This window comes from Pristis pectinata, chromosome 3 (genome assembly GCF_009764475.1).
Source record: "Pristis pectinata isolate sPriPec2 chromosome 3, sPriPec2.1.pri, whole genome shotgun sequence".
Classification (NCBI taxonomy): domain Eukaryota; kingdom Metazoa; phylum Chordata; class Chondrichthyes; order Rhinopristiformes; family Pristidae; genus Pristis; species Pristis pectinata.
The window spans coordinates 69,783,149-69,801,162 of record NC_067407.1 but is presented as its reverse complement, the minus strand read 5'-3'; the positions used below and the strand labels follow the sequence as shown (position 1 = coordinate 69,801,162).

General features: G+C 41.6%; 1 protein-coding gene across 1 annotated transcript in view; it reads left to right on the top strand.

Moving 5' to 3' along the window:
- Positions 1-18,014, top strand: part of tulp4a (TUB like protein 4a) — a 178,179-nt gene that overhangs the window by 108,039 nt on the left and 52,126 nt on the right. The window contains 3 exon segments of the mRNA XM_052011964.1: positions 12,203-12,347; positions 14,044-14,188; positions 14,616-14,709. Of these exon segments, the coding sequence (XP_051867924.1) occupies positions 12,203-12,347; positions 14,044-14,188; positions 14,616-14,709 (384 nt within the window).

Here is an 18,014-nt window from a genome sequence, read left to right as displayed (position 1 = left end):
AATGAGTGCCATCCACCTCTGTATGTTCCCCCTTGCCCAATGTACAGCGACAGGTATATGTGGCCTCAGGTCTCCCGGGCAGGAGAGGATGATGGAACAAATGCACTGGGACCGCTGGCCTTCGTCTTGTGGGAGGGGGGTGGGGGCCTGCTGCCCCGTGGGTGAAGGTTCCTGCTGGCGGAGATGGGCCATTTCCTGTCTCAGCAGGTCCCGGAGCTGAGCCTTGAGGGCAGGAGAGACTGTTTCGAGTGGGGGAGGGGCAGAGGCAGTGTCGGCGGGGGCAGCCTGCGTGGTCTGGAGGTTGGGGACGCCCCCCTGTGTCGGGCTTGAATCCCAGGGTGGTTGTGGGTTTTCCCCTGGCCAGATGTCCCCCCCCCCCCCCCGCAATGCTCTTTTCAGAGTGCGTAAATGGCAGAGGTTGGGATCCCATCTATGCTGGCGCAGTCCACCCCTGCATGCAGCAGGTCCAAGAATAGCCGTTTGCACGTAAAATGAGGGGTTGTGTCTCCAGCCGTCATCTTTGCCCTACGGACCTGGGTGGGCACCCTCTGCAGTAACTACTCTAGCCCTTCCAGGAGGGTGATGGTGTACCGCACGGTCTTCCCATTAGCCGGTCCAATGAGGGGCAGGACCACTGGCCTCAAATCAGGGTGCGCGATAGTGACCAGGTATCCCATTAGTGCGCTGGTCACCCTGGTATTTTCTAAAGAGTTCCGATCGCGGGCTCCCTTGTAAATTCTGGTCACCAGCGCCCACTCCCTAATGACCCTGGTGCCCTCACTGGCCTTACTCCATTGCAGTTGCCCGTATAAATCCCACTCGAGTAGGGTAGGGTACTGGACCCTCACAGTGGTCACTACCCAATCCCACAGGGTAGTGCCGTCCCCGATCCCTTCCTGTGGTGCCTGTAGGGCATTGTTAACACTCTGCTGGTCGGACAGGCTCCCCAAGGTGCTCGCTTCCTGGTTAGAGAGGCTCACGTTGGGGGCTCTCTGATCCCACAGTCAGAGCAGCCATGCGGCCAGGTGCTCGCCAGACCGCTGGTGGTACCGATCTGCCAGCTGGGTCAGCTCCTTGGCTGAGAAATCCCAGGTCTCCGTAGTCTCAGAGGGACCATGGGCACTTTCCCCTGTGGGGGCCTCATCCTGACTCCCCTCCCCTCTGTGGCAGACCTGGGACCACATGGTTGCCATATGAAGAGAGGTTCAGTAGAATAGGTCTCTATTCCCAAGTTTGAGAGGAAATCTCATTGAAACTTACAAAATTACATGATGGGCTGGAGGCATGGAGAATGTTTCCCTTGGCTGCAGAATCTAAAATAGTTTTGAAAAGGTCTAAGCCATTTAGGACCAAGATGAGAATATTTTTCACTAAGAGTGTGGTGAACATTTTTTTCTCCACTGTGGAGGCTCAGTCATCAGGTATATTCAAAATAGAGACCAAGAGATTTCTCAAAATCAGAAAACTGCAATGCTGGAAATTGAAGTAAAAACAGAAAATGCCGAAAATACTCAGCAGGTCAAACAGCATCTGTGAAAAGAAACACAGTTAATGATTCAAGCTGAAGATCAATTGTCAGAATTGCTAGAGAGAGAAAACAAGTTAGTTGTATGTTGCAGAGAGGTGGAGGAGGACAAAAGGAATATCTCCAGTAAGGTTAGGGTAGGGTTTCCTTGATGATAAACTGTTGATGAAGCCAGTCAATAGTTAATGAGGACAGTTAGAGGGATAGATTGCAAGCAAAGGAACATCGAAAAATTGAAATGCAGAGCTATAGGAAATACCCAGCAGATCAGACTATGTTAGTATAGGGAGAAAACTGAGTTAATATTACAGATGGATGACTTGCAGCAGAAATGGCCAGTTCTGATACAAACGTAGAAGGTGAGTTACCTTAGGTTGTTGAATTTCAGAAGGCTACAAATGTCCATATAGAAGCTCAAGCTTACGTATATTATGCCTCTTTATAACATTGCAGATGTTATTCATAGACTGGTTGGAGAGGATCCTAAGAGATAGGATCTATGAACACCTAGAGAATCATGGACTGATTAGGGACAGCCAGCATGGCTTTGTGAAGGGAAGATCTTGCCTCACAAGCCTGATAAAGTTCTTTGAGGAGGTGACGAGGAAGGTTGATGAGGGTAGTGCAGTGGATATGGTCTATATGGATTTTAGTAAGGCGTTTGATAAGGTTCCTCATGGTAGGCTTCTTCAGAAGGTCAGAGGCCAAGGGATCCAGGGAAGCTTGGCTGTGTGGATTAGGAATTGGCTTGCCTGTAGAAAGCAGAAGATTGTAGTGGAGGGAGTGCCCTCAGACTGGAGGGCAGTGACTAGTGGTGTCCCGCAGGGATCGGTTCTGGGACCTCTACTTTTTGTGATATTTATAGATGACTTAGATGAGGGGGTGGAAGGCTGGGTTAGTAAGTTTGCGGACGACACTAAGATCGGCGGTGTTGTGGATAGTGTGGAGGGCTGTCGGAGCTTACAGAGGGATATTGATTGGATGCAGAGCTGGGCTGACAAGTGGCAGATGGAGTTCAATCCGGAGAAGTGTGAGGTGGTACACTTTGGAAGGACAAACTCCAGGGCAGAGTACAGGGTAAATGGCAAGGTACTTGGCAGTGTAGAGGAGCAGAGGGATTTGGGGGTTCATATTCACAGTTCACTGAAAGTTGCCTCACAGGTGGATAGAGCAGTTAAGAAGGCCTGTGGGATGTTAGCTTTCATAAATTGTGGGATTGAGTTTAAGAGCCGCGAAGTGATGATGCAGCTTTACAAAACTCTAGTTAGACCACACTTAGAGTACTGTGTTCAGTTCTGGTCGCCGCATTATAGGAAGGATGTGGAGGCGTTGGAGAGGGTGCATAGGAGATTTACCAGGATGCTGCCTGGATTAGAGCGTATGGAATATGAGGAGAGGCTTAAGGTGCTAGGGCTTTATTCACTGGAAAGGAGGAGGATGAGAGGAGACATGATAGAGGTATATAAAATATTGAGAGGAATAGATAGAGTAGACAGTCAGCGCCTCCTTCCCAGGGCACCAATGCTCAAGACAAGGGGGCATGGCTTTAAGGTTATGGGTGGGAGGTTCAGGGGAGATGTCGGGGGAGGTTTTTCACCCAGAGAGTGTTTGGTGCATAGAATGCACTGCCTGGGGTGGTGGTGGAAGCAGATACATTGGACAGGTTCAAGAGTTTGTTGGTGTTACAGACTCAGTGAAAGTCCCTTTAAGATAGAGAGTGTGTGTGTGTGTGTGGGGGGGGGCGTGCTTACGTCAATAGAAGATAAAGGACGTAATGACGTTGTTGAAGAAGTCAGAAGAAGAAGAAAGGAGAGAGAGAGAAGGGAGAGAGACACCAGCCTGCTTGTTTTCTCTATCGATGGATGAGAAACAATAACTGTATTTGCCACTGAAACCCATGTATGGAAGTTGGAAGTAATCGGTGGAGTTCATTTGTTGCTGACCTGTAGAAGGAAACAGGTATTTGTGTGTGGACGACCACAATTCGGATGCTTTTCGGGTGAGGAAGTCACTACCGAGTAAATGCTGGAGTGTCGTTTGGGTTCCATCGTGGAACATTTGGATTTCGTATTTACTCTCTCTATGTTTCTCTACGTCTACGTCTTATCTTCAGACAACGGTGGTTGTTGAAGAAAACCTTGCTCATGTTTCACCTTATGGCTTGCGGGACTGAACTTTAAGAACCATTCCGGAACTTGGAGTTTGGGACTTTGTCATACACACACACGGAGAGTTTAGTTTTGGGGTTAACGTTCGAGGTTTAACATTTTTGAATTCTAACATACTAACATTTTTACTTTTATTCTACGTATTATCATAAGTAGTGATTAATAAAATAGTTTTTAACACTGAATCATGCTCAGTGTGTTTCTTTTGTTGCTGGTTCGAGACAAAATTGGGGGCTCGTCCGGGATAGTTCCCAAGGTTAACTAGATTTGTCCGGGATTCAATCCAAAGATTAACGCGTGTCGTCTGGGATCTTTCCCCAGATTGACGAGATTTGTTCGGGATTCAATACAAAGATTTTTAAGGGAGGTCTGATAAATTCTTTTTAATTGGCTTGTGTGTGTGGAAACCAGCAGCAATGGATATTAAGGCATTTTTGGAGTCACCAACCCAAAAGGGATTGGAGGTGGTGAAAAAGGATGATATGATAAAGATTGCTACAAAGCTAAACCTTACAGGAGTAAAGCAGTCTATGAGAAAGGCAGATATTCAGAGACTGATAGCTGGCCATTATGTGGAAAAGAAGGTGTTTGAGAAGGAAGTGTTAAAACAGTTTCCTGGCAGTGAAATAGCAGTTTCTGAGGCACGGGTGCAGCTGGCAAAGATAGAGGCTGAACGAGAGCAAGATAAATTAGAAGCTGAACGAGAGCAAAAGAAATTAGAGGCCGAACAAAAGATAACTCAGATGAAGATAGAAGCTGATCTAGCAGTGAAGCAGATGGAATTGAAGAGGATGGAGCTGGATAGTGAGGAGAAGGAGAAACAGAGGCAGCATGAGTTACAAATGAAGCGAAAGAGTTTGGAATCTGATTCTGATGATGGTTTTTCAGCCAAAAGGAAGGTTCGATTAGTCCCTCCGTTTGAGGAAGATCAGGTTGATCAGTATTTCCAACATTTTGAAAAGGTTTCTGTGAGTTCAAACTGGCCAAGGAAAGGATGGGCTCTTATGGTACAGAGTGTGATTAAAGGTAAAGCTCAAAAAGCTTATTCTGCTTTGTCTGCTGAGGATGCAGCTGATTATACCAAGGTAAAACAAGCTAATTTGAAGGCCTATGAATTGGTCCCTGAGGCTTATAGAAAAAATTCAGAGACTTGAGGAAATCTGCAGATCAGACATATGGAATTTGCCAATGGATAGAGAATATGTTTTGAACGATGGTACATGGCTAAAAATGTAGATGGGGATTTTGATAAACTGAAAGAATTGATATTAGTGGAAGACTTTAAAAGATGTGTTCCAGCTGAATTAACAACATATTTAAATGAACATGGAGTGGAAACTTTACACGAAACTGCTAGGCTGGCAGATAATTATGCTTTAACCCAGAAATCCAAATGAGGACAACCTAAAACCTTTCAAAAGAGCTACAAGGACAATCCAGGTAAACCGGAGATTAAATTGGGAGGTAATCAAAAAGGAAAAGGATGAAAAGAAGCCAGGGCTGGAGAAACCTGTTGAGCGTACTTGTTATTACTGTAGGAAACCTGGCCATGTGATATCTAATTGTGCCCTTTTGAAGAAAGGAAGGAAGCTGTGCCCAATGCTTGCTTTCAGGCAATTAAAAATCAAAAGGTTAGGAGATGCTGTTAAAGATCAGTCCTTGCAAGAGGTAAAAGCGGAAAAGTTGGAAGGAGGTGAGAAAGGAATTCCGTTCTTATGTATCAGAGGGTTTTTGTTTCACTGAATGATGAGTCACCCCAGGTGCCAGTGAAATTCTTAGAGTTACTGGGCGCTTAGCCAATCTCTCTTGCTGGACAGTGTTTCAATTTGGATGAAGAAAGTGACACTGGTGAAGGTAAATCTAGTACGAGGCGTTACAGGATGACACCATGTCTGTCCCTTTTACACAGGGTGATTTTAAAGTCAAAGTTCGTAGAAGGACCAGTCGAGATAGGGATAAGACCTAGTTTGCCAGTGGAAGGAGTTTCTTTGTTATTGGGAAATGACCTTGCAGATGGAGAAATTGTTCCTGTTGGTACGGTTAACGACCAAACCAAGAATTGATGAGTCTGAGAATGATCCAGATGTTTACCCATCATGTGCAGTGACTCCGAGCTAGAGCTAAAGAATTAGCCAAGACAGACAGTCCGATTGCAGTCTGATGTGGTTCCTTGTGACAGTCCCAAACAGGAAGAAATTATGATGCCTTATCTGAGACTTTTCTGTCTTCACTGGAGGATCAACATCCTTTATAGTGAGCCTGAATTTAAGATTTGTCTTTGTCGAGGAAGGATTTTATGGTGGAACAGACAAAGGACCCTGAATTGACAGAATTGAAAGAAAAGCACTCTCATGTGAGGAGATTGAAAAAGTGCCAATGGGATATTATGTCAGAAATGGAGTGTTAATGAGGAAATGGAGACCTCCTCATGTTCCTGTTAATGAGGAATGGGAAGTTATTCATCAGGTTGTTGTTCCAAAAGTTATAGGGATGAGATTTTAAACCTGGCCCATAGTATGCCTTTGGGTGGTCATTTTGGTGTGAATAAAACTGTAGGGAAGATCTTGAAACAATTCTATTGGCTGGTTTGAGAAAATATGTGGTGATGTTTTGTCGAACCTGTCACACATGTCAGATGGTGGGTAAACCAAATCAAAAACCCCCCTGTGGATCCTTTGAAGCAATTCCTGCTTTGGTGAACCTTTTCGAAGGTGATTGTGGACTGTGTTGGCCCATTACCAAAGTCTAAGACTGGAAATCAGTATTTGTTAACCATCATGTGTTGCCACTTCTAGATTTCCAGAGGCAATACCCCTTAGAAATATTAAGGCCAAGACGGTAGTCAAAGGCTCTTGTAAAATTTTTTACCTTGTTTGGTTTGCCAAAAGAAATTCAATCTGATCAAGGTAGTAATTTTATGTCAAAAATTTTTCAACAAATAGTCTATGAGCTGGGAGCAAAGCAGATTGTATCATCTGCATATCACCCAGAATCTCAAGGAGCTCTGGAGAGATTTCATTCTACTCTCAAAAATATGCTGAAGACTTATTGCTTTGAAAACACAAAGGATTGGGACGAAGGTATTCATTTACTTTTGTTTGCCGTTAGAGAATCAATCCAGGAGTCAATAGGATTTAGTCCGTTTGAGCTTGTATTTGGACATAGGGTGAGAGGACCTTTGGAGTTGTTGAGAGAGCAATGGGTTAATGAGGAAGTGCACTTGAGTCTGTTGGACTATGTCCAAAAATTTAAAACTCGGTTGGAGAGAGTCTGCCAGCTAGTGAGAGAGAATTTGAAAACTAGCCAGATAAGAATGAAAACATATTTTGATAGACGTGCTCGGCCTAGGACATTTGCAGTGGGGCAAAAGGTGTTGGTATTTTTCCCTAGCCAAAATAATCCCTTGCAATCTCATTTTTCTGGACCCTATGTTATTGAATTTCGAGTGACTGATTTAACATATATAATCAAAACACCAGATAGACGCAAGAAAACACAACTCTGTCATGTAAACATGCTAAAACCTTATTATGAGAGGGATTCAGTTGTGGCCTTGGTGGCTGATGTAAAGGTTGTTTCTAGAATGCCTGATGTTGATGTTGAGGAAGGCCAATTTAGACCAAATATTGTTCCATCGAAACTAAAAAACCAAAATATCCTGGAGAACCTTGAAACGAAGTTGGACCATTTACAAGTTTCACAAAAACAACAGATGAGAGAATTAATTTTAAAATTTAAAAATCTGTTCCCAGATGTTCCAAACAGAACATCGATAATTACCCATGATGTTGATGTTGGGGATGCAAAACCAATCAAACAACACCCATATCGAATGAATGTGGAAAAAAGTAAACTTGTTGATCAGGAAATAAAATACATGTTGGAAAATGATATTATTAGACATTCAACTTCAAATTGGAGTTCGCCCTGTGTTATTGTACGTAAACCTGATGGAACTGTTAGATTTTGCACAGATTACAGGAAAGTAAATGCTGTAACAAAGTCAGATGCTTACCCTATTCCTAGGGTGGATGATTGCATAGATAGAGTGGGAAAGGCAAAATTTCTTACAAAGATTGACCTATTAAAAGGGTACTGGTGTGTTCCATTAACAGATAGAGGAAGGGAGATTTCAGCCTTTGTAACCCCTTCTGGATTGTATGAATACAATGTTTTGCCATTTGGAATGAAAAATGCTCTGGCAACATTTCAAAGAATGATTAATTCAGTGATTCATGGGTTAAAACATACAGATGCCTACATTGATGACTTAGTGACTGGGAATGATACATAGGAGGATCACATCTCTGCGTTAGAAAGGTTGTTTGAAAGACTTTCCAAGGCTAACCTTACAGTTAACTTGGCTAAAAGTGAATTTGGCCATGCCATCTTGGTTATGTTGTAGGTCAAGGCAAGCAAGCTCCTGTTCAGGCAAAAGTTCAAGCAATATCTGAGTTCCCTATTCCCACAGGTACGAGGACTGTTAGAAGATTTTTGGGAATGGTTGGATATTACCGAAAATTTTGTAAAAATTTTGCTGATATTGCTCTTCCCCTAACTAATCTTCTGAAGAAGGGAGTAAAGTTTGTTTGGACAGATTCTTGTCAAGAAGCATTTGAGAAGCTGAAAGCCATTTTATGCTACCATCCTGTGCTCAAAACACCTGACTTTGAAAAGCCATTTTCATTAGCAGTAGATGCCAGTGATGAAGCTGCAGGAGCTGTGTTGTTGCAGAAGGGTGACCTTGATGATATTGACCATCCTGTAGCTTACTTTTCAAAGAAATTTAAGGAGCATCAAAAGAATTATTCCACCATAGAGAAAGAATTACTGTCGCTTGTTTTAGCCTTGCAACATTTCAGTGTATATGTTTGCACCGCTCAGAAACCATTGACTGTATATACAGATCATAACCCATTGGTGTTTCTGAGCCGAGTCAAAAACAAGAACAGAAGGCTATTAAACTGGAGTTTAATTTTGCAAGAGTTTGATCTCATGATAACTCACATTAAAGGCAAAGATAATGTGATTGCTGATTGTCTTTCCCGATGTTAAATGGGAAACATGTATCTGTACTAATCTGATAGTCTGTAGTTGTGTAGCATGATAATCATTAATATTACTAACTGTATGCGCGGTTAAATTTTTCTTGGGAAAAATTTTTTTTTAGGTGGGAGGTGTTACGGACTCAGTGAAAGTCCCTTTAAGATAGAGAGTGTGTGTGTATGTGTGTGTGGGGCGTGCTTACGTCAATAGAAGATAAAGGATGTAATGACGTTGTTGAAGAAGTCAGAAGAAGAAGAAGAAGAAGAAGAGAGAGAGAAGGGAGAGAGACACCAGCCTGCTAGTGTTCTCTCTCGATGGATGAGAAACAATAACTGTGTTTGCCGCTGAAATCCATGTATGGAAGTTGGAAGTAATCCGGTGGAGTTCACTTTGTTGCTGACCTGTAGAAGGAAACAGGTATTTGTGTGTGGACGACCACGATTCGGATGCTTTTCGGGGTGAGGAAGTCACTACCGAGTAAACACTGAAGTGTCATTTGGGTTCCATCATGGAACATTTGGATTTCGTACTTACTCTCTCTGTTTCCCTACATCTACATCTTATCTTCTGACAACGGTGCTTGTTGAAGAAGCCCTTGCTCATGTTTCACCTTATGGCTTGCGGAACTGAACTTTAAGAACCATTCCGGAACTTGGAGTTTGGGACTTTGTCACACACACACACACGACGAGTTCAGTTTTGGGGTTAACGTTCGAGGTTTAACATTTTTGAATTCTAACATACTAACATTTTTACTTTTATTTTACGTAGTATCATAAGTAGTAATTAATAAAATAGTTTTTAAACACTAAATCATGCTCAGTGTGTTTCTTTTGTTGCTGGTTCGTGACAGTTGGATAGGCATATGGAGGAATGTGAGATAGAGGGATACGCGGGAGGAAAGGGTTAGATAGTGTGAGGGTGGTTTGATGGACGGCACAACATGGTGGGCCGAAGGGCCTGTTTTGTGCTGTATGGTTCTATGGTTTTGGTCAGTGTGAATGCGTGATGGAGTTACAGGATGGAGCCGGGGAAGTGACAATATCTTCATCCCTCCCCCACTCCTATCTACAACATAAGAGAAAACAAGTTAGTTTTTTCCTCAGTTCTGATGAAGGGTCTTAAACCTGAAACATTAACTGTATTTCTCTGTTAATGGATTTTTTTATATTAAAAGAATCAAAGGATTGTGGGAATAGTGCAGGTAGAAGATCAGCCATGATCTTGATGAATGATGGATGAAGCTCAAAGCGCTGGATGGCCTACTCTTTTTTTTCTTAAAGCTATTAAATGAGCATTGTTTAAAGAACATCATCCTAAACTCCCAGAGAATACGATTTAAAAAGACATGATGGAAGGTGCTTTATTTGTATTCAACTGTATGTTAAGAGTCTGTTCAATGAATGGGTATCCCAGAATTGGTAGTTGGCACTTAAAACATTGAACAGTACTTGCAGAATGTGGGTTTGGATTTAATTTTGAAGCTAGTTTCAGAATCTGCAGAATCCATGCGTCCTTGAGTTTGATTTGCACTTGCTGAAGTTTCATCTGGCTTAGAAGGAAAGTTTCAGTGATATTTAATGCTTAGGACATTGATCAAATTACCCATTTATTCATTTTTCAGGAGGACTGTTCTGAAGATTTGTTGTTCATCTTGTATTTTGACCATTGAAACATTTAGTTAATAGCAGGCCTTTGCTATTTTACTTAGCCAGCTCCATGATTATGCAAAAGACTCTTTCATAATACTTTTCTGGTTTAATTTTCAATCCTGGTCACTGTTTATTTGTCTTCCTACAGATGGTTAGAATTTAGTAGAAACCCAAAGCAAAGTATTAAGTTCATAAATTAATTCAACTGGTAATAACTGACCAGTCAGTTATATTCTCTCTCAGTAGTATTGGTCAGTTGGTTTCAGTGATATGAATTTTGACCAGCAGGTGGTGATGCTCACTAGGTTTAAATAAATCTGTAGAAATAACTGAGGTAGACGCTAAGCTTCAATAAATCTGTGAGATAAACAGGATTGTAGCAGACAAATGATTTGCTGTTCCAAATTCCACTGTTACACCATCTATGCCTCTATCCAGTTTTGTGTTTGCATCATTTGCAATCATTATGTCAAAACAACAAGTATGCTTTTCCATATTTTTTGTAAGCTTGCAGGGTAATGTAAAGTTGTCCTAATTTCTAACTTTTTGTCCTGCCTTTCAGTATTCTAAAGCTAATATTCCTTAAATGTGAGGGTCAATTACTTGGATAGATTTGTCAGTACTGCAGGAGCTGGGATCAGCAGAAATCTGGTCAGGTTGCCGGGAGAAAATGGGACTGTAAAATCATAGAACATAGAACAGTAAGCACAGGAACAGGCCCTTTGGCCCATGGTGTTGTGCCAAACTAATTAAGCTGATGACACCTAATTTCTTCTGCCTGCACATGGTCCATATCCCTCCATTCTCTGCATATTCATGAGCCTTTTAAACCCCTCTATCATATCTACCTCCACCATCGCCCCTGGCAGCGCACTTCAGGCATCAACCACTGTTTTAAAGAAAATTTGCCCTGCACATCTCTTTTGAACTTTCCCCCCTCACCTTAAATGCATGCCCTCTAGTATTAGACATTGGACTTAATCCTTGCATTTAAATAGATGTGCAGTTGTTAAAGATATGCAGTCTTCTCTTCCTGATTTTTGTCCTGACATGTGTTGTTTTGAACCCAGTCGTCACTGATAAAAAAAATTGCCTGTATGACTCTTGTGGGCATCCTGACAGACCCAAATTCAGACCTGAATCTGGGGTGTAGTTCAGTTTCCTACTTGATGAAACTACATTCTAGAGATTACTGCTGGTGAAATTAGTGGATAGCCCTTTCTTTAAGTGGACTTAAACTGACAATTTGGTTTAAACAGTTGGCTTATAATGTTGCAAAAGTGCTTTAAGCACTTTTGGTAATAACTTGATGGTAATAACTAACTCAGCTTGAATTTGTTCTTCATTCACTCTGCCTTTTAAAGTTCTGGCTTCTATTTCTTGCATTTTAAACTGTTCAAATATGATATAAATGATGAAGGAATAATTTTGCTGCAGCATCTTAAGACTTTTCTTTCTTTTATGAAACAAATAACCTGCATCTGAGGGTTACCATTTGAATAATTTGCCTTTTGACGTCTAGGTGCCCCTTGTATGTGGACCACATTAGATTGTAATCAAATTTTCTATTCCTTCACTTCCTATACTCCTCAACCGTAAAAATAAGTTTTTAGCTGGACTTTTCTGCTGCAGCCAAGCATGTATTATATAGTATATGCATCGCTAAGTCAAGCCATAACTGTTTTGGTCACCATTTTCTCAGATTATATATATATTACCTCATGCAAGACAAAACATTATTTCTTAACTATACTCAGAGTTACTCAGGATTTCAGCAAGCTTTTAATTGTCCTTTCTCTTGATTTTACTAGATGAAACCTTTGGCAACAACTTGATTTCAAATGTAATTGACAGCTGTAATTGTTCTGACTCCAGTGATATAGAACTCAGTGATGACTGGGTTGGCAAGAAATCTCCGAAGATATCTCGAGCAAGCAAGTCCCCCAAATTACCCAGGTACACAGCCCGTTGAGTTATAAAATATTTGATGATGTGAGCACTTTTCTGATATTGTGTTTCTAGAGAATTTTTTTTATCCCACTTGGTTATGCTTTCTTGATGCCTTTGGTGCTTATCACTAATTAAATTGGACTACTTCTTTGAATTTAAAAAATGCAGTAGTTTTCCACAGTAATTTTCCAAGTTCATTATGCAGAACCTGTAATTTAGTAAAAGGTCCCAAGATGTTTCACAGAAGCATTAATTAGAAGTTGACACTAGTCATGTAATTAATAGTGGGACAGGTATGTAAAAGCTTGGTCAAAGATAAAGGTTTAAGAGAGAACCATAGGGGAGGAGAGGGGCATAAAAGGTTTAAGGAATTTGAGCTTGTAGCCAGGGCAGTAATGCAATGTCAATGAACTCAGGGAATTGCTAGAAGCCAGGAGTGGAAAGGTGTTTATGGGGAAGGGTGAGGCCATGGGCAGCTTTGGGGGAGAATGAGTGAGTTTCTTTTTTAAATGGAGACTTTGCTGGACCAGGAGCTGGTGTTTCCAGTGATGATGGGTGAATGATGTTTTGGGGGAGATGTCTGGGTGCAACACAGTCTTGGATGAAAGCTTTGAGGAGGATGCCAGATGGGAGGCTATCAGAGGATTGGAATGGCTGAATCTAGAAAGTGGATGAGGGGTTGTCTGATACTGGTGATTTAATAAGGCAGCCTTGTTGTTGTTGAGAATATGAAGCTGAGCATAATCAAGAAGAATGCACAGGTAGCAGAATATCTGGTTCAGTCTTAGTTAATGGCCATAGACAAGGATGGTGTTGGTGCTTAGAAATGGAATTTTTGACAGAAGAGTTTATATAATAAATGGGAAGATATCAAGATACCAATTGGACCCTGGAGTCTAGTACATTCTTAAAAGTAGCAGGACAGGTTAAGAAAGTGGTTAAAAGGTCCTAACTGAATACTTTCCTTTATTAGCCAAGGCAGAGAAAATAGGAGTACAGAAGCTGTGCTAGAATACTAGTTAGACTACAGCTTGAGTACGCATGCAGTTCACTTTACAGGAAAGATGTAATAGATCAAGAGTGTGCAGAGGAGATTTATGAGGGTGTTGCCAAGACTGGAAAATTGTAGCTATCAGGATGTTTTAATTTTCCTTTGGAACTGAGAGGAGGCTGAGGGGAGATTTAACTGAGATGTATAAAATTGAGGGGTTTAGATGGGAAGGATTAATCAAAGAGGTTATAAATCAGAGAGCTTAGATTTAAAATTGGTAGGAGTAGAGAGGCAATGAGGCAAATCTTTTTCACCCAGGGGTTGGTGGGGGTCTGGAACCCACTGCCTGTAAGGGTGGTAGACTCTCTTCACACTTAAACTGTATTTGGATGTGTACTTGGTGAGCTGTGACCTGCAGGTTTAGGCACCCAGTGTGGAGGGTGGGATTAGACTGGGTAGTTTCTTTTTGACTGGCATGAACATGATGAGCCAAATGGCTGCCTATGTGGTAAATTTTCTATGATGCTATGAAAATATACTTAATGAATGCTTCAGCTCCTTATACTATATATAAAAGAAATGTTCTTTTTAGCATTTGGTCAGAGGTGCTATTTGATTCTAACTGCCAAGGCAGCAGTTGGTCTGCTAAAATTAGCTCCAGTAGGCTAAAGATATTATAACTTCATGCTAATCATGTGCATTTTTCATCAGAATTAATCTTGATGCTAGAAAATCACCCAAACTTTCTCGAGCTAGCCAGGAGATATCAAAGTCTCCACGATTGCCAATTAGGAAACCTTCTATCAGTTCCCCAAGCTTAACTCGAAAAGAATTTCCTTTAGAAGATATCACACAGGTATGAAGTTATATGTTTGATTCTTTACTAGAATTCTTGTTTGATACTAAAGTGAAGTGAGTAGTGCAGATTGACTGAATTATTAAATTTTTAGTTGATACTTGTGTTCTGTGCAGGAGAGCCGAGAAAGAATGGAAAATTTGAACAATAAATTGCTAATCTTCCAATGTCTTACATTTTTGGGATGCATTTTAATATGGTGGATGTTTATTGGGGGAGTGAACATTATCCATTGTCCAGAATGAAGATCAATGACTGCTTCTAGATTGTAAGAATAAGTTAGTTACAAGGTCCTACCTTATCCCAACAATGTAAAATTGAGATTAATTTATTTAATGCAATCTACTCGCCATATGAATAAATTTGGATGATATTGTAAACCCGTGTTTTTGATATTTTAAAAAGAAAATGTAATTGTTTGTTTCAGCACAACTATCTTGCTCAGGTCACATCCAACATTTGGGGGACGAAGTTCAAAATTGTAGGATTGGCTTCATTTCTGCCAAGTAATCTTGGTGCAGGTAGGAAATCAAAAATTAATACCCTGCCTAGGAACAAGTTCACATTTGTCAAACAGCATATTAATTCTGATACTGGGAACCTGAAATATCCAGCATTAAAGGTTTTAAAGGACATAGCTGCTGGACAAGGTCTGTGGCAGGTAGTGAGTGAATCAACAAGAGGGATGAATCTACTTGACTTCATCCCTGTCAGGCCACCTGTGACAAATGCATCTGATCATGGCAGTATTGATGGAAGTGACCACACCACAGTCCTTGTGGAGACCAAATGTTGTCATACTAAGGACATCCTCCACATTGTGTTGTGTAACACTACATTTGTGCTGCATGGGATAGGCTTGGAACAGATCTGGGAGCTCAAAGCTGTACATCTATGAGGAGCTGTAGACCACCAGCAGCAACAGAAATGTGTACCACCACAATCTGTTATGTCATGGCCTGGTACTCCCTCACTGTACCATCACTATAAAGCCAGGGGATTAACGCGGGTCAATCTAGACAGTAAAATCAACATGCAACAGAAATTGGAGTGACCTCACCACTGACCAACAAATCGAATCAAAACTTTGCAGTTCTACCATGTCCAGTCTTGAACCATGCTGGATGATTAAGCAGCTAATGAAAACAATGTTTACCGTCCTAATTATGTTCTCCCTTATTGCCACTACATTCCTTTTCATTCCCCCCAATTTGATAGGAGCCTTTTTCCACAGTGCTGTGGTCAGTATGCTCATCCACCTCTGCTCTCATCCAACAGGCTACAACATCCTCTGACCCTTTGGGCAAGTGCAAGGGCTGAAGCTCCTGCAACACTACTTTCTGGATCCCCATGTTAGCCTCAATTGTAGTCACAACCCTCCTGTCCTTCTTAACAGACCAATTGTACAGCACTTAATGTAAGGGATGTGACTGCCTTCTGGAACAAAGTATCCAGGTAACTTCCCTCTCCCTGATGCTTTACAGTGTCCAAATCTGATTCCATCTCATCAGGTCTGAGTGCAAGTCCATCAGATGCATTCACTTTTTGCTAATCTGATTGCCATGGATCCCAATGGTTTCCATCAGCTTCCATGTCCTCCTGCTGCAATACAGCACCTGCCCTGCCATGCCCCTCTTAAAATAGCTATTTAATTTTATCACTATCATCCGTATCTCACTAGAATTCCATACAAATCAAAGTTCATGCTCGAAGAGAACACAGTACTAAAACGCCTTATACTTTTAGCTGATGCAGCAGATTTTTGTTCCCAGGTAACAGCATACTTGACTTCAAATAACCAGGAGAATTTGGGCAATCTTTATCTCTTATCAGGTGTGGTAGGTTTACGTGTTGGACTTTGACTAATAACATCAACTAATCACAAAAACAAGAAAATAAGTGCAGAAGTAGGGCACCAGGACCCTCAAGCCTGTTCCACCCTTCAGTTTGATCATGGTTGATCTACACCGGCCTCAACTCCTCTTCTGTGCCAGATCCCCATAATCCACAGTTCCTCGACCTTTCAAATATTTATCTATCTCCACCTTAAATATGTCTGATGTGGCCTTCACCACCCTTGGGGGTAGAGAATTTCAGAGATTCACCACCCTCTGAGAGAAGAAATTTCTACACACCTCAGCTTTAAATGACCAGTCCCTTATTTTATGTCTATGTTCCCCTGTTCATGACTTCCCCATTTGTCTGAAGACCCAAACTCAACGATTCAGGAACAGCTTCTTTCCCTCTGCCATCAGATTTCTGAATGATCCATGAACACTGCCTCATTATTCCTTTTTTTTTTTACACTATTTATTTATTTTTGTAATTTATAGATTGTTGTCTTTGCACTGTATTGCTGCCACAAAACAACACATTTCACATAAATGTCATTGATGATAAATCTGATTCTGATTGTGGAAACATCTCAACATCTACCCTGTCAATGCCCCTCAAAATCTTATACATTTGAATAGGGTCACCCCATTCTTCTGAACTCCAAGAAATACAAACCCAAACTGTCCGGCCTCTCTTGGAAGGACAACTTTCTCATTCCACAATTAGCCTGGTGAATCTCCTTTGGCATATCCCCAATGTTACTGCATCCTTTTTTTAGGTAAGGGACCAAAACTGTGCATTGTATTCCAGGTGTGGCCTCACTAACACCCTGTACAAGTGTAACAAAACCTCCCCTCTTTTAAACTTCTACCTGTTTTCAGTATATGCCAACATGCCATCTTGCTGCTGTAACTATTTCACAGGGTCGTACAGCACAGAAAGAGGCCCTTCAGCCCGACTCGTCCATGCCTACTGAGATGCCCATCTACACTTATCCCATTTTCCTGCCTTTGGCCGATTTCACTCTATTCCTTTCCTGTCCATGTACCTATCCAAATGCTGTGATAGCACCTGCCTCTACCACCTCCTCTATCAGCTTGTTCCATATATCCACCACCTGTTGTGTGAAAAACTTGCCCCTTGATATCCTTTAGATATTTCCCCCCTCACCTTCAACTTGTATCCTGGTTTTAGTCTCCCCTACCCTTGGTAAAAGGCTGTGACTATGAACTCTGTCTATGCCCCTCATAATTTTAAAATCTTCTGAGGTCACCCCTCAGCATCCTGCGCTCCAATGAGTATGATCCAGCCTATCCAATGTCTCCTTGTAACCAAAGTCCTCCGTTCCACTCAACATTCTGGTGCATCTCTTCTGCACTCTTTCTGGTGCAACCACATCCTTTCTATCATGTGGTGATCAGAACTGCACACAGTATTCCAAGTGTGGCACAACCAACATATTCTATTTATGACTCATTGCAGAATCACAATGTCCTCATCCCAACATGCCCTGTACCTATTTTCATTTCATCGGGAAACTTGGAAACCTTGCATTTCGTTCTTTCTTCCAGGTCATTAATATAAATAGTAAATAATTGACACGAGTTACTTCCCTCTAGCCTGAAAAGGACCACAGCCAGTGACAGCCAGTTTTCAATCCATACTAACACACTTCCTCCAGTACAATGATCCCCGCGTTAATGGGGGGCTGTGTTCCTAGAAAGCGGTCTATAGCAATTTTCTGTAACACGAAGCTGTGTCATCTGCGCCTGCGTCAAGAAACGCGAGTTGAAAAAAAACTAATTGTTTATTTTCCCAACATAAGTTCCATGAAAGTAAATTTTATTCCATATCTCAAATTTTTAGGTCATGATTTGTGAATTTTGTAAGGGTGAACTTCCGTTACCTGAATGGCCGTAACGTGGGGTCACCTGTACCTTGGGCTCCTAATTTATGCACCAGCCTCTTGTGTGGCATCTTGTCAAATGCC